The sequence below is a fragment of the Eubalaena glacialis genome, chromosome 9 (genome assembly GCF_028564815.1).
Source record: "Eubalaena glacialis isolate mEubGla1 chromosome 9, mEubGla1.1.hap2.+ XY, whole genome shotgun sequence".
In the NCBI taxonomy this organism is placed as follows: domain Eukaryota; kingdom Metazoa; phylum Chordata; class Mammalia; order Artiodactyla; family Balaenidae; genus Eubalaena; species Eubalaena glacialis.
The window spans coordinates 85,668,917-85,681,024 of record NC_083724.1 but is presented as its reverse complement, the minus strand read 5'-3'; the positions used below and the strand labels follow the sequence as shown (position 1 = coordinate 85,681,024).

Genomic DNA, 12,108 nt, shown 5'->3' with positions numbered 1-12,108 from the left:
AAATAATGTTAAAAATGTTCAATAAATATCTGTAATTAGGCATAATTTATCTGTTTTATGAAGGTAGTACTAATGAGTTGGTATCAAAACCTTGACAGAGTACAAGAGAAGAAAAGTATTAAACTTTGCACTCAGGAACCTAAATTTGAAAAATCCCAAATAAAACATTAATGAATTAAGTCCAATTATAATATCAGGAAATATATCAGTATAGCATTATTTGGACAGGTTGAATAAAATCCATGTGATTATCTCAATAGGAGCTAAAAAAGAAATTTCAGATTCCAAAATCTGTGCTTGATTAAAAAAAAAAACCTTGATTTTTCTTTTTCTAAATAAGGGTAAACCAGTAGCTACCTTTATATTTAACAGTGACACATTGAAGGCATTCTGTTAAAATTAAGATCCAGACAATTCACAATTATTTTAATTAATTTATTTTTTTGTTATTTCATTATTCTGGAGGTGTAGGCCACTGAAATATTGTGCTTATCAACTAAGGTAAATGTATACGGATGGTCACTGTATTAGTGCAAAGATAGATAGATGTACCAAGTATATTCATTGTATTCACATATGAAATAACTCCTTAAAACAAACAAAACACCCCAGCAAAACAAAGAAAACAAATTCTCCGAACCTATAGATACTACTTGCGTATAATTGCTCTCACCACTGTAGACTCTTCCCATCATAGTCTAGAAGTCCTGACTCCAACATCACTACTGAAGATGCCCCTAGTCATACCACTACCAGAGATTGTCCTTTTCCCCACCCTGCCACCCACAAATGGGGGGAACCAGCCCCTGAATACTGCCCCCTGGGGTTGTATAATACAGTGACTCTGTTTATAGTTAACACAGTGTAAATTAGTAGTGAAAGATTGTCCCATCATTATTTATAGGATAATCCAGTTGTCTATCCATTTGAGAGAGAAAGATTAGGAATTTACAGCTCAAAGAAGAGGAAATGCAAATAACCAGTAAACATATGAAAAGGTTCTTTACTTTCTTAAAAATCAGGAATTACTAATGAAAACAACTAAGGTATTTCTCACTACTTAGATTGGCAGAAATTAGAGAATGGCAATATCCAGTGCTGTTGAAGGCATGGAAAATAGGGTATTCTCATACACTGTAGGTGGTACAATAATTATTATAAACTTTGGAGGAAAGAATCTGGCAATGTTTATTAAAATTTAAAGTGCACCTGCTATTTTACTTAACGCTTTCACTCTCAGAAATCTGAGTGAAATAAAAATCTTATTATATAAAAGAATATTTGGAGGTGTTTATTTCAGTGTTTGTAAAGTCAAAGATCAAGAAACAACCTTAAATATCCAACTATGGAGAATGGTTGAATTAATTTTGATGTAACCAAACTGTGGGACATTATAACTACATTATACAGCTATTATCAATAATAAATTATTTATAATATATGCTGTGGTTCATATGTGGAACTACAGGCATACCTCAGAGATATTGTAGGTTCAATTTCAGACTACCACAATAAAGCAAATATTGCAGTAGGGTGAGTCACATGAAGTTTTTGGTTTCCCAGTGCATATTAAAGTTACATTTACACTGTGTTGTAATCTATTAAGTGTGTAATAGCATATGTCTAAAAAAATATACATACCTTAATTAAAAAATACTTTATTGCTTAAAATGTAAGCCCTCAGTGAGTCATAATCTTTTTGCTGTTGGAGTGTCTTGCCTCAATATTTAAGGTGGCTGACTGATTGAGGTGGTGCTTGCTGAAGGCTGGGGTGGCTGTAGCAATTTCTTAAAATAAGACAGTGAAGTTTGCCACACATCACTCTTTCACGAATGATTTCTCTATAGCATGTGGTGCTGTTTGATAGCATTTTACCCACAATAGAACTTCTTTTAAAACTGGAATTAATCCTCTCAAACCCTACTGCTGCTTTATCAACTAAGTTTTTGTAGTGTTCTCAATCCTTTGTTGTCACTTCAGCAATCTTCACCAGGAGTAGATTCCATCTCAAGACCACTTCCTTTGTTTATCCATAAGAAGCAGCTCCTCATCTGTTAATATTTTATCATGAGATTACAGGAATTCAGTCATATCATCAGGATCCACTTCTAATTCTAGTTCTCTTGCTGTTTCCACCACATCTGCAGTTATTTCCTCCTCTGAAGTCTTGAATCCCTCAAAGTCATCCATGAGGGTTGGAATCAACTTCTTTGAAACTTCTGTTTATGTTGATGTTTTGACCTCTTCCCATGAATCACAGATGTTCTTAATGTCATCTAGAATGGTGAATTCTTTACAGGTTTTTAACTGACTTTGCTCAGATCCATCAGAGGAATCACTACCTATGACACCTATAGCCTTATGAAATGTATTTCTTACATAAGAAGACGTGAAAGGCAAAATTACTCCTTGATCCATGGATTGCAGAGTGGATGTTGTGTTAGCAGGCATGAGAACAACACTAATCTTGTATATCTTCATCAGAGCTCTTCATCAGAGTGACAAGGTGCATTGTTAGTGAACAGTCCCATTTTGAAAGGAATCTTTTTTTTTCTGAGCCAGTAGGTCCCAACAGTGGGCTTTAAAATATTCAGTAAACCATGTTGTAGACAGATGTGCTATCATCCAGGCTTCATTGTCCCATTGATACAATGAAGGCAGAGTAGATTAAGCATAATTATTATTATTATTTTTTTAATAAATTTATTTATTTATTTTTGGCTGTGCTGGGTCTTTGTTTCTGTGCGAGGGCTTCCTCCAGTTGCGGCAAGCGGTGGCCACTCTTCATCGCGGTGCGCGGGCCTCTCACTATCGCGGCCTCTTGTTGGGGAGCGCAGGCTCAGCAGTTGTGGCTCACGGGCCCTGTTGCTCCGCGGCATGTGGGATCCTCCCAGACCAGGGCTCGAACCCGTGTCCCCTGCATTGACAGGCGGATTCCCAACCACTGCGCCACCAGGGAAGCCCAAAGCATAATTATTAAGGGCCCTAGGATTTTTGGAATTGTAAATGAGCATTGGCTTCAACTTCAAGTCACGAGATGCATTAGTCCCTAATGAGAGAAGCTTTGAAGCCAGACATTGACTTCTCCCTAGTTATGAAAGTCCTGGATGGCATCTCTTCCGATATAAGGCTATTTTGTCTACATTGAAAATCTGCTGTTTCGTGTAGCCAACTCACTGCAGCTTCTACATCAGCACTTGCTGCTTTACTTTGCGCTTTTATGTTATAGAGATGGCTTTTTTCATTGAACCTCATGAGTCAACCTCTGCTAGCTTCAAACATTTCCTCTGCAGAAAAAGGTATTCCATGCAAATGGAAATCAAAAGAAAGCCAGGGTAGCAATATTTGTATCAGACAATAAAGACCATTACAAGAGACAAAGAAGGACTTAACAAGATGATCAAAGGATCAATTCAATTGTAAATAAATTTACACCCAATATAGGAGCACCTAAATACATACAGCAAGTATTAACAGGCACAAAGGGAGAAATGGACAGTAACACAGTAATAGTAGGGGGCTTTAACACTCCACTTACATCAAGTGACATATCATCCAGACAGAAAATCAATATGGAAACACTGACCTTAAATGACACATTTAAACAAATGGACTTGATAGATATATATAGAACATTCCATCTGAAAGCAGCAAAATACACATTCTTTTCAAGTGCACATGGAACATTCTCCAAGATAGTTCATATGCTAGACCACAAAATAAGCCTAGGTAAATTTAAGAAAATTGAAATCATATCAAGTATCTTTTATAACCACAATGTTATGAGTCTGGAAATCAACTACAAGGGAAAAAAAAACTGCAAAAACCACAAATATGTGGAGGTTAAACAATACGTTACTAAACAAGAAATGGATCACTGAAGAAATCAAAGAGGAAATCATAAAATACCTGGAGACAAATGAAATGAAAATAATGGTCTGAAATCTATAGGATGCAGTAAAAACAGTTCTCAGAGGGAAGTTTATAGTGATACAAGCTTAGCCCAGGAAACAAAAATCTCAAATAACCTAACCTTACACCTAAAGGAACTAGAAAAAGAAAGAACAAACGAAACCCAAAGTTAGTAGAAGGTAAGAAATCATAAATATCATAGCAGAAATAAATGAAATAAGACTTAAAAAAATTAGAAAGAATGAGTGAAAATAAGAGCTGGTTCTCTGAAAAGATAAACAAAATTGATAAGCCTATAACCAGATACATCAAAAAAAAAAAAAAAAAGAGTGCTCAAATTGATAAAATCAGAAATGAAAAAGAAATTACAACTGAAACCACAGAAATACAAAAGCTCATTAGAGACTACTATGAACAACTATATGCCAATAAAATGGACAACCTAGGAAAAATGGGCAAATTCTTAGAAACGTACAATCTCCCAAGATTGAACCAGGAAGAAACAGAAAATATGAACAGACCAATTACCAGTGATGAAACTGAATCAGTAATTAAAACACTCCCAACAAACCAAAGTCCTGAACCAGATGGCTTCACAGGTGAATTCTGCCAAATATTTAGAGAAGAGTTAATACCTATCTTTGTGAAACTACTCCAAAAAATTGCAGAGGAAGGCATGCTTCTGAACTCATTCTACAAGGTCAGCATTACCCTAATAGCAAAACCAGACAAAGATATCACAAAAAAACAAAATTACAGGCCCATCTCACTGATGAACATAGATGCAAAAATCCTCACCAAAATATTAGCAAATTGAATCCAACAATACATTAAGAGGATCATACACCATGAACAAGTGGGATATATCTCAGGGATGCAAGGATGCTTCACTGTCCACAAATCAAACAGTGTGATACACCACATTAACAAATTGAAGAATAAAAGCCATATAATCATCTCAATAGATGCAGAAGAGCTTTTGACAAATTTCAACATCTACTAATGGTAAAAACTCTCGGGCTTCCCTGGTGGCGCAGTGGTTGAGAAGCCGCCTGCCAATGCAGGGGACACGGGTTCGAGCCCTGGTCTGGGAAGATCCCACATGCCGTGGAGCAACTGGGCCCATGAGCCACAACTACTGAGCCTGCGCATCTGGAGCCTGTGCTCCGCAACAAGAGAGGCCACGACAGTGAGAGGCCCGCGCACTGCGATGAAGAGTGGCCCCCGCTCGCCGCAACTAGAGAAAGCCCTCGCACAGAAACGAAGACCCAACACAGCCAAAAAAAAAAAAAAAAAAAAACTCTCCAGAAAGTGGGCGTAGAGGGAACATACCTCAACATAATAGAGGCCATATGTGATAAGCCCACAGTTAACATCATACTCAATGATGAAAAGCTGAAAGTATTTTCTTTAAAATCAGGAACAAGACACAGATGCCTACTCTCACCACTTTTACTCAACATAGTTTTAGAAGTCCTAGCCACAGCAATCAGAGAAGAAAAAGAAATAAAAGGAATCCAAATTGGAAAGGAAGAAGTAAAATAGTCACTGTTTGCAGATGACATGATGCTATACATAGAAAACCCTAAAGATGCTACCAGAAACTACTAGAGTTCCCCAATGAATTTGGTAAAGTTGCAGGATACAAAATTAATATACAGAAATCTGCTGAATTTCTGTACACTAACAACAGAATATCAGAAACAGAAATTATGGAAACCATCCCATTTATCATCACATCAAAAAGAGTAAAACACCTGGGAATAAACCTACCTAAGAGGGCAAAAGACCTGTACTCTGAAAACTATAAGACACTGATGAAAGAAATTGAAGATGACAAAAATAGATGGAAAGATATACCATGTTCATGGATTGGATGAATCAGTATTGTTACAATAACCATACTACCCAAGGTGTTGTACAGATTCAGTGAAATCCCTATCAAAATACTAATGGCATGTTTCACAGAACTAAAACAAATAATTTCAAAATTTGTATGGAAACACAAAAGACCCCAAATTGCCAAAACAATCTTGAGAAAGAAGAACAGAGCTGGAGGAATCACACGCCCAGACTTCAGACTATACTACAAAGCAACCATAATCAAAACAGTATGGTATTGGCACAAAAAACAGACACGTAGAGCAATGGAACAAGATAGAGAGGCCAGAAATAAACCCAGGTACTTAATCTATGACAAAGGAGGCAAAAATATACAATGGAGAAAAGACAGCCTCTTCAGTAAGTGGTGCTGGGTAAACTGGACAGCTGCATGTGAAAGAATGAAATTAAAACATTCTTTAATGCCATATACAAAAATAAACTCAAATTGGATTAAAGATCTAAATGTAAGATTGGATACTATAAAACTCCTAGAGGAAAACATAGGCAAAACACTCTGACATAAATCGCAGCAATATTTTTTTGGATTCATGTCCTAAAGTAAAGTAAATAAAAGCAAAAATAAATAAATAAATGGGACGTAATTCAACTTAAAAGCAAAGGACACCATTGACAAAACAAAAAAACAACCTTTTTCTTCTATTTATTGTGATGAAAAGGATCATCTAGTTTCCATTTCTACTGAATGGGAGAAAATATTTGCAAATGATACGACTGATAAGGGATTAATATCTAATATATATAAACAGCTCATACAACTTCACATCAAAAAAAAAACCAGACAGCCCAATTAAAAAATGGGAAGAAGAACTGAACAGACATTTTTCCAAAGAGAAAATGCAGATGGCCAACAGGCATATTAAAAGATGCTCAATATTGCTAATCATCAGTGAAATGTAGCTCAAAACCACAATGAGCTATCACCTCACACCTGTCAAAATGGCTATTATCAAATAGAACACAAATAACAAATGTTGGTGAGGATGTGGAGAAAAAACCCTTGTACACTGTCGTTGGGAATGTAAATTGGTGCAACCACTGTGTAAAACAGTATGGAGCTTTCTCAAAAAACTAAAAATAGAGCTACCATATGACCCAGCAATTCCACTCCTGGGTATATGTCCAAAAAACCTACAAAAACACTAATTTGAAAAGATATATGCACCCCAATGTTCATATCAGCATTATTTACAATTGCCAAGATATGGAAGCAACTTAAGTGTCCATCAACAGATGAATGGATGAAGAAGATGTGATATACACACACAAACACACAGACACACACAATGGAATACTACTCAGACATAAAAAAAAGAACAAATTTTGCCATTTGCAGCAACATGGATGGACTTGGTGGGCATTATACTAAGTGAAATAAGTCAGACAAAGAAAAATACTGTATGATATCACTTAAATGTAGAATCTAAAATATATAACAAACTAGTGAATATAACAAAGAAGCAGATTCACGGATATAGAGAACAAACTAGTGTTGCCAGTGGGGAGGGAGGGAGGGACAATATAGTGGTGAGGAGTGGGAGGTACAAAGTATTTGATGTAAGATAGGCCACAAGGATATGTTGTATACCACGGGGAATATTATCTAATATAATATAATTATAACTAATATAATATCTAATATTAGTAAATATTAACTATGTGATAAAATTATATGTAATTTTTTTTCTTTCATGTTTTAGAAGAAAACTTTTTTTCCTACTTTTCAGAAAAAACAAGGAGAGAAATGACAGCCAAAGGTTCTACAGGAATGGAAGTTCTGCTGTCAACATTAGAGGTAAGTCACTGACATGCTTTAATTATGTAGCTGTTAATAGCAACCAATACTGAGAGAAAAAAAATGACAAAGTACAAAATTTTTATACTAGAGGTAGAACCAATGAATGGAAGTTTGTTTTCTTTTTTAAATTATTTGGAACGGGGATATAAACATTCTAACATACATTAGATAAACCTCTAAGGGTATTTCCCTATGATTATAATGATAACCATATTTTAAATCTTAACATGCCATTCTAATTGGTAATAGAAAATAAAGCATTAGTTGCAAATAAATCTTTAGCTTAAAATAAATGATTGAGGGACTTCCCTGGCGGTCCAGTGGTTAAGACTCTGCGCTTCCACTGCAGGGGGCATGGGTTCGATCCCTGGTCAGGGAAGTAAGATCCTGCACAATGCGTGGTGTGGCCAAAAAAAAAAAAAAGGATTGAAATTGGAAATTCTCATTTATTTTGTTAGTTATACATTTATGATTAAGTTCACTTCATACATTGGTTGAATAACTATATTATATTGATATTAATTAAGTTTCAATGCTAGTATAACAGTTTGGGGTGGATCAGCAAGACATAGTCAGAATCAAGATTTTATGTTTTATTCAGTGCAATGTTAAAAATAAGGAGTGAGTGAGTACATTGTATACCTTAGACTTAAGCAATGTTATATGTCAGATTATATCTTAGTAGAACTGGAAAAAAAATGATCAGGGAGTGAGTTCATGTGTGTGTGTGTGTTTTTTTTTTTGACTGTGCCGCATGGCTTGTGGGATCTTAGTTCCCTGACCAGGGATCGAACCTGTGCCCTCAGCAGTGAAAGTGTGAAGTCCTAACCACTGGACTGCCAGGGAATTCTCTGTTTTTTTTTGTTTTTTGTTTTCTTTTAATTGAAGTATAGTATTGATTTATAATATTATATTTTTTATAGTTTCAGGTGTACGGCATAGTGATTCAGTATTTTTACAGTTTATACTCCATTAAACGTTATTACAAGATAATGGCTATAAATTCCCTGTGCTATACAATATATTCTTGTTGCCTATTTGTTTTATACGTAACTTTGTAACGTTGTATTTGTAACTTTGTATTTGTAACTCAATTCTGTAACCCTAATGTGCCCCTCCACCATCTTCTCTCCCCACTGGTAACCACTAGTTTGTTTTTTGTATCTGTGAGAATGTTCCAATTTTGCTTTATACATTCATTTGTATTATTTTTTAGAGTTCACATATAAGTGATAGCATACAATATTTGTCTTTCTCCGTCTGACTTGTTTCACTAAGCATAAAATTCTCTAGGTCCGTCCACATTACTACAAATGGCAGAATTTCATTATTTTTTTATGGCTGAGTAATACTCTATTGTATATATATATACCACATCTTCTTTATCCATTCATCTGTTTATGGATACTTGGGTTGCTTCCATATCTTCTTGGCTATTGTAAATAGTACTGCTATGAACATTGGGGTGCATATATCTTTTCAAATTAGTGTTTTTGTTTTTTCTGGATATATACTCAGGAGTGCAATTGCTGGGTCATTCTGTAGTTCTATTTTTAGTTTTGAGAAACCTCCATACTCTTTTCCACAGTGGCTGCACCAATATACATTTCCACCAACAGTGTACATGGGTTTTTTCCTCCACATCCTCGCCAACATTTGTTTTTTGTGTTCTTTTTGATGATAGCCATTCTGACAGGTGTGAGGTGATATATCATTGTTGTTTTGATTTGCACTTCTATAATAATTATCCTTATTGTACATCTTTTCATGTGCCTTTTAATTTGTTGAGACTTGTTTTGTGGCCTGGCATGTGATCTATCCTGGAGAAGGTTCCATGTGCACTTGAAAAGATTATGTATTCTGCTGTTTTGGGATGTAATGTCCTGTAGATACCTATTAAGTCCAACTGGCCTCTGGTGTCATTTAAGACTACTGTTGCCTTTTTGATTTTGTGTCTGATGAGCTGTCCAGTGATGTAAGTGGGGTGTTAAAGTCTTCTACTATTATGTATTATTGTCAGTTTCTCCTATATGTCTGTTAGTCATCACGAATTATTAGAGAAATGCAAATCAAAATCACAATGAGGTATCACCTCACACTGGTCAGAATGGCCATCATCAAAAAATCTACAAACAATAAATGCTGGACAGGGTGAGGAGAAAAGGGAACCCTCTTGCACTGTTGGTGGGAATGTAAATTGATATAGCCACCAAGGAGAACAGTATGGAGGTTCCTTAAGAAACTAAAAATAGAACTACCATATGACCCAGCAATCCCACTACTGGGCATATACCCAGAGAAAACCATAACTTAAAAAGACACATGCACCCCAATGCTCATTGCAGCACTATTTACAATAGCCAGGTCATGGAAGCAACCTAAATGCCCATCGACAGACGAATGGATAAAGAAGATGTGGTATATATACACAATGGAATATTACTCAGCCATAAATAGGAACGAAATTGGGTCATTTGTAGAGACGTGGATGGACCTAGAGACTGTCATTCAGAGTGAAGTAAATCAGAAAGAGAAAAACAAATACATATTAACGCATGTATGTGGACTCTAGAAAAATGGTACAGATGAACCTGTTTGCAAGGCAGAAATAGAGACACAGACGTAGAGAACAAACGGATGGACACCAAGGGGGGAACAGGGGGGTGGGATGAATTGGGAGATTGGGATTCACATATATACACTAATATGTATAAAATAGATAACTAATGAGAACCTGCTGTATAGCACAGGGAACTCCACTTCACTGTACGGTAGAAACTAACACAACATTGTAAAACAACTATATCCCCTCCCCTCCCAAAAAAAACTATAGGGTGCAAGATAGTTTTGTACAAGGATGTATTGTACAACATGGGGAATATAGCCAATATTTTGTAATAAATGTAAATGGAAAGTAACCTTTTAAAATTGTATTAAATTTTTTAAAAATTAAAAATAAAAAACTGTATTCAAGAAAAAAATTATCCTACCTCCCTGGTAAATGAGATAACAGTGCAGCTTCCATTCATGTTCCAGTGGCCTGAACTCAGTCACATGGCCCAAACCTAATTGCAGAAGAGCTGGAAAATGTGGTTTGGCTGTGTACCCAGGAAGAAGATGAACACTTAGCAATATTGCTCCTGCCGCAGTCCATTCTTTTCTTTAACAAATGTTTGTCTCTCATTCTTCCAACTCTGTCCCCAGTAAGCCAGTGGTCCAGTTAACACCCCCAGTGCTAAGACGAGGGTCTCTGGTTAATGTGTGGTCCTTTTTCTGGTCTGGATTTGACTTTCTGGTTCCATTAGTCTCTGCCCTTAAATGGTGAAGTAGAGACAACACTTATTCCCTTTTGGAAAGGGGAAGAACAAGAGTCCCATTCCAGTCACTGATACATTGCAATTCCGAAATTCCTCTAAATAAACACTGTAAAATCCTTCTACTCTGGGGATGAGGCAGTTCCTTGAATAGGCCACAGTTCTGCTGTCTGTGTGGTTTTCTTCATCCAAGCATTGCTTTTAGTAAGAGAAATATAACCAAAGTACAGTATTTAAACATTTTCTCTTATTAGATTGGTTGTTCAGACTTTGGGAAATAGTTACTTTTCTGCATTGTGGGTTGGAGTGTAAATTGCTCAATGAAGAGCAAGTTAGTAATATCTACTATCAAAATAAATGCCCATATCATTGACCCAGAAATTCCAGGAATTTATCCCACGTACAGTTGTACTTGCTTCCCTGTAAGTGTATGTACTTAGTTTTGGTTGCAATTTTTAATAGCAAAAGATTTAAAAAATTTAAATATCCCATTGATAGGTGACTGGTTGCATAAACAGTGGTATTGCCATGCAGTGGAATATATCATGTGGCCCTTAAAAAAGGATGAAGAAACTATTTATTGACATGTAAAAATATCAGTATAAAAAATAGTTACCTATAGAGCAGTAATACCATTTGGAGAAATAAATCTATGTATACATGTATTTTTACATGGATTACGTTTACGTTTGCACACTATCTTGCTGGATACATCAGAAATTGATAATGCAGTTACTTTTTGAGAGGGGAGCTCACTGGATAGTCACCATATATACATTGTAGTGCCTTGTATATTTTGATACATTTATTTGTATTATCTATTTGGTAGAAGTTGATGAGTTCAAATGACAAATTAATTCCTGTTGATAATAAGAAAATAATAGCTCAGATGATTTCCAAAAAATTTTAAGGGCAATAAGAAGAGACTGAAGTGATGTGTGAGAATAGTGAAAACCTGAATACGTTTATTCTTAGAGAAACCAAAAAGGTCATCTGTAAAATATAGGTGGTTCCCGACTGACAGAAAAAGTTTGGGAATCACAAATTTACAATGTTTTAATAAAGCAAATAAACTATTTATTTCAGAACACGAAAGATCTTCAAACTACTCTTAATATCTTAAGCATTCTTGTTGAGCTGGTGTCAGCTGGTAAGTTTTTGTTTCCTTTGGTGTAATTTCTG

General features: G+C 35.6%; 1 protein-coding gene across 1 annotated transcript in view; it reads left to right on the top strand.

The window, feature by feature from the left end:
* Positions 1 to 12,108, top strand: part of AGTPBP1 (ATP/GTP binding carboxypeptidase 1) — a 179,502-nt gene that overhangs the window by 50,954 nt on the left and 116,440 nt on the right. Inside the window, 2 exon segments of the mRNA XM_061199297.1 lie at positions 7,542 to 7,609; positions 12,013 to 12,076. Of these exon segments, the coding sequence (XP_061055280.1) occupies positions 7,542 to 7,609; positions 12,013 to 12,076 (132 nt within the window).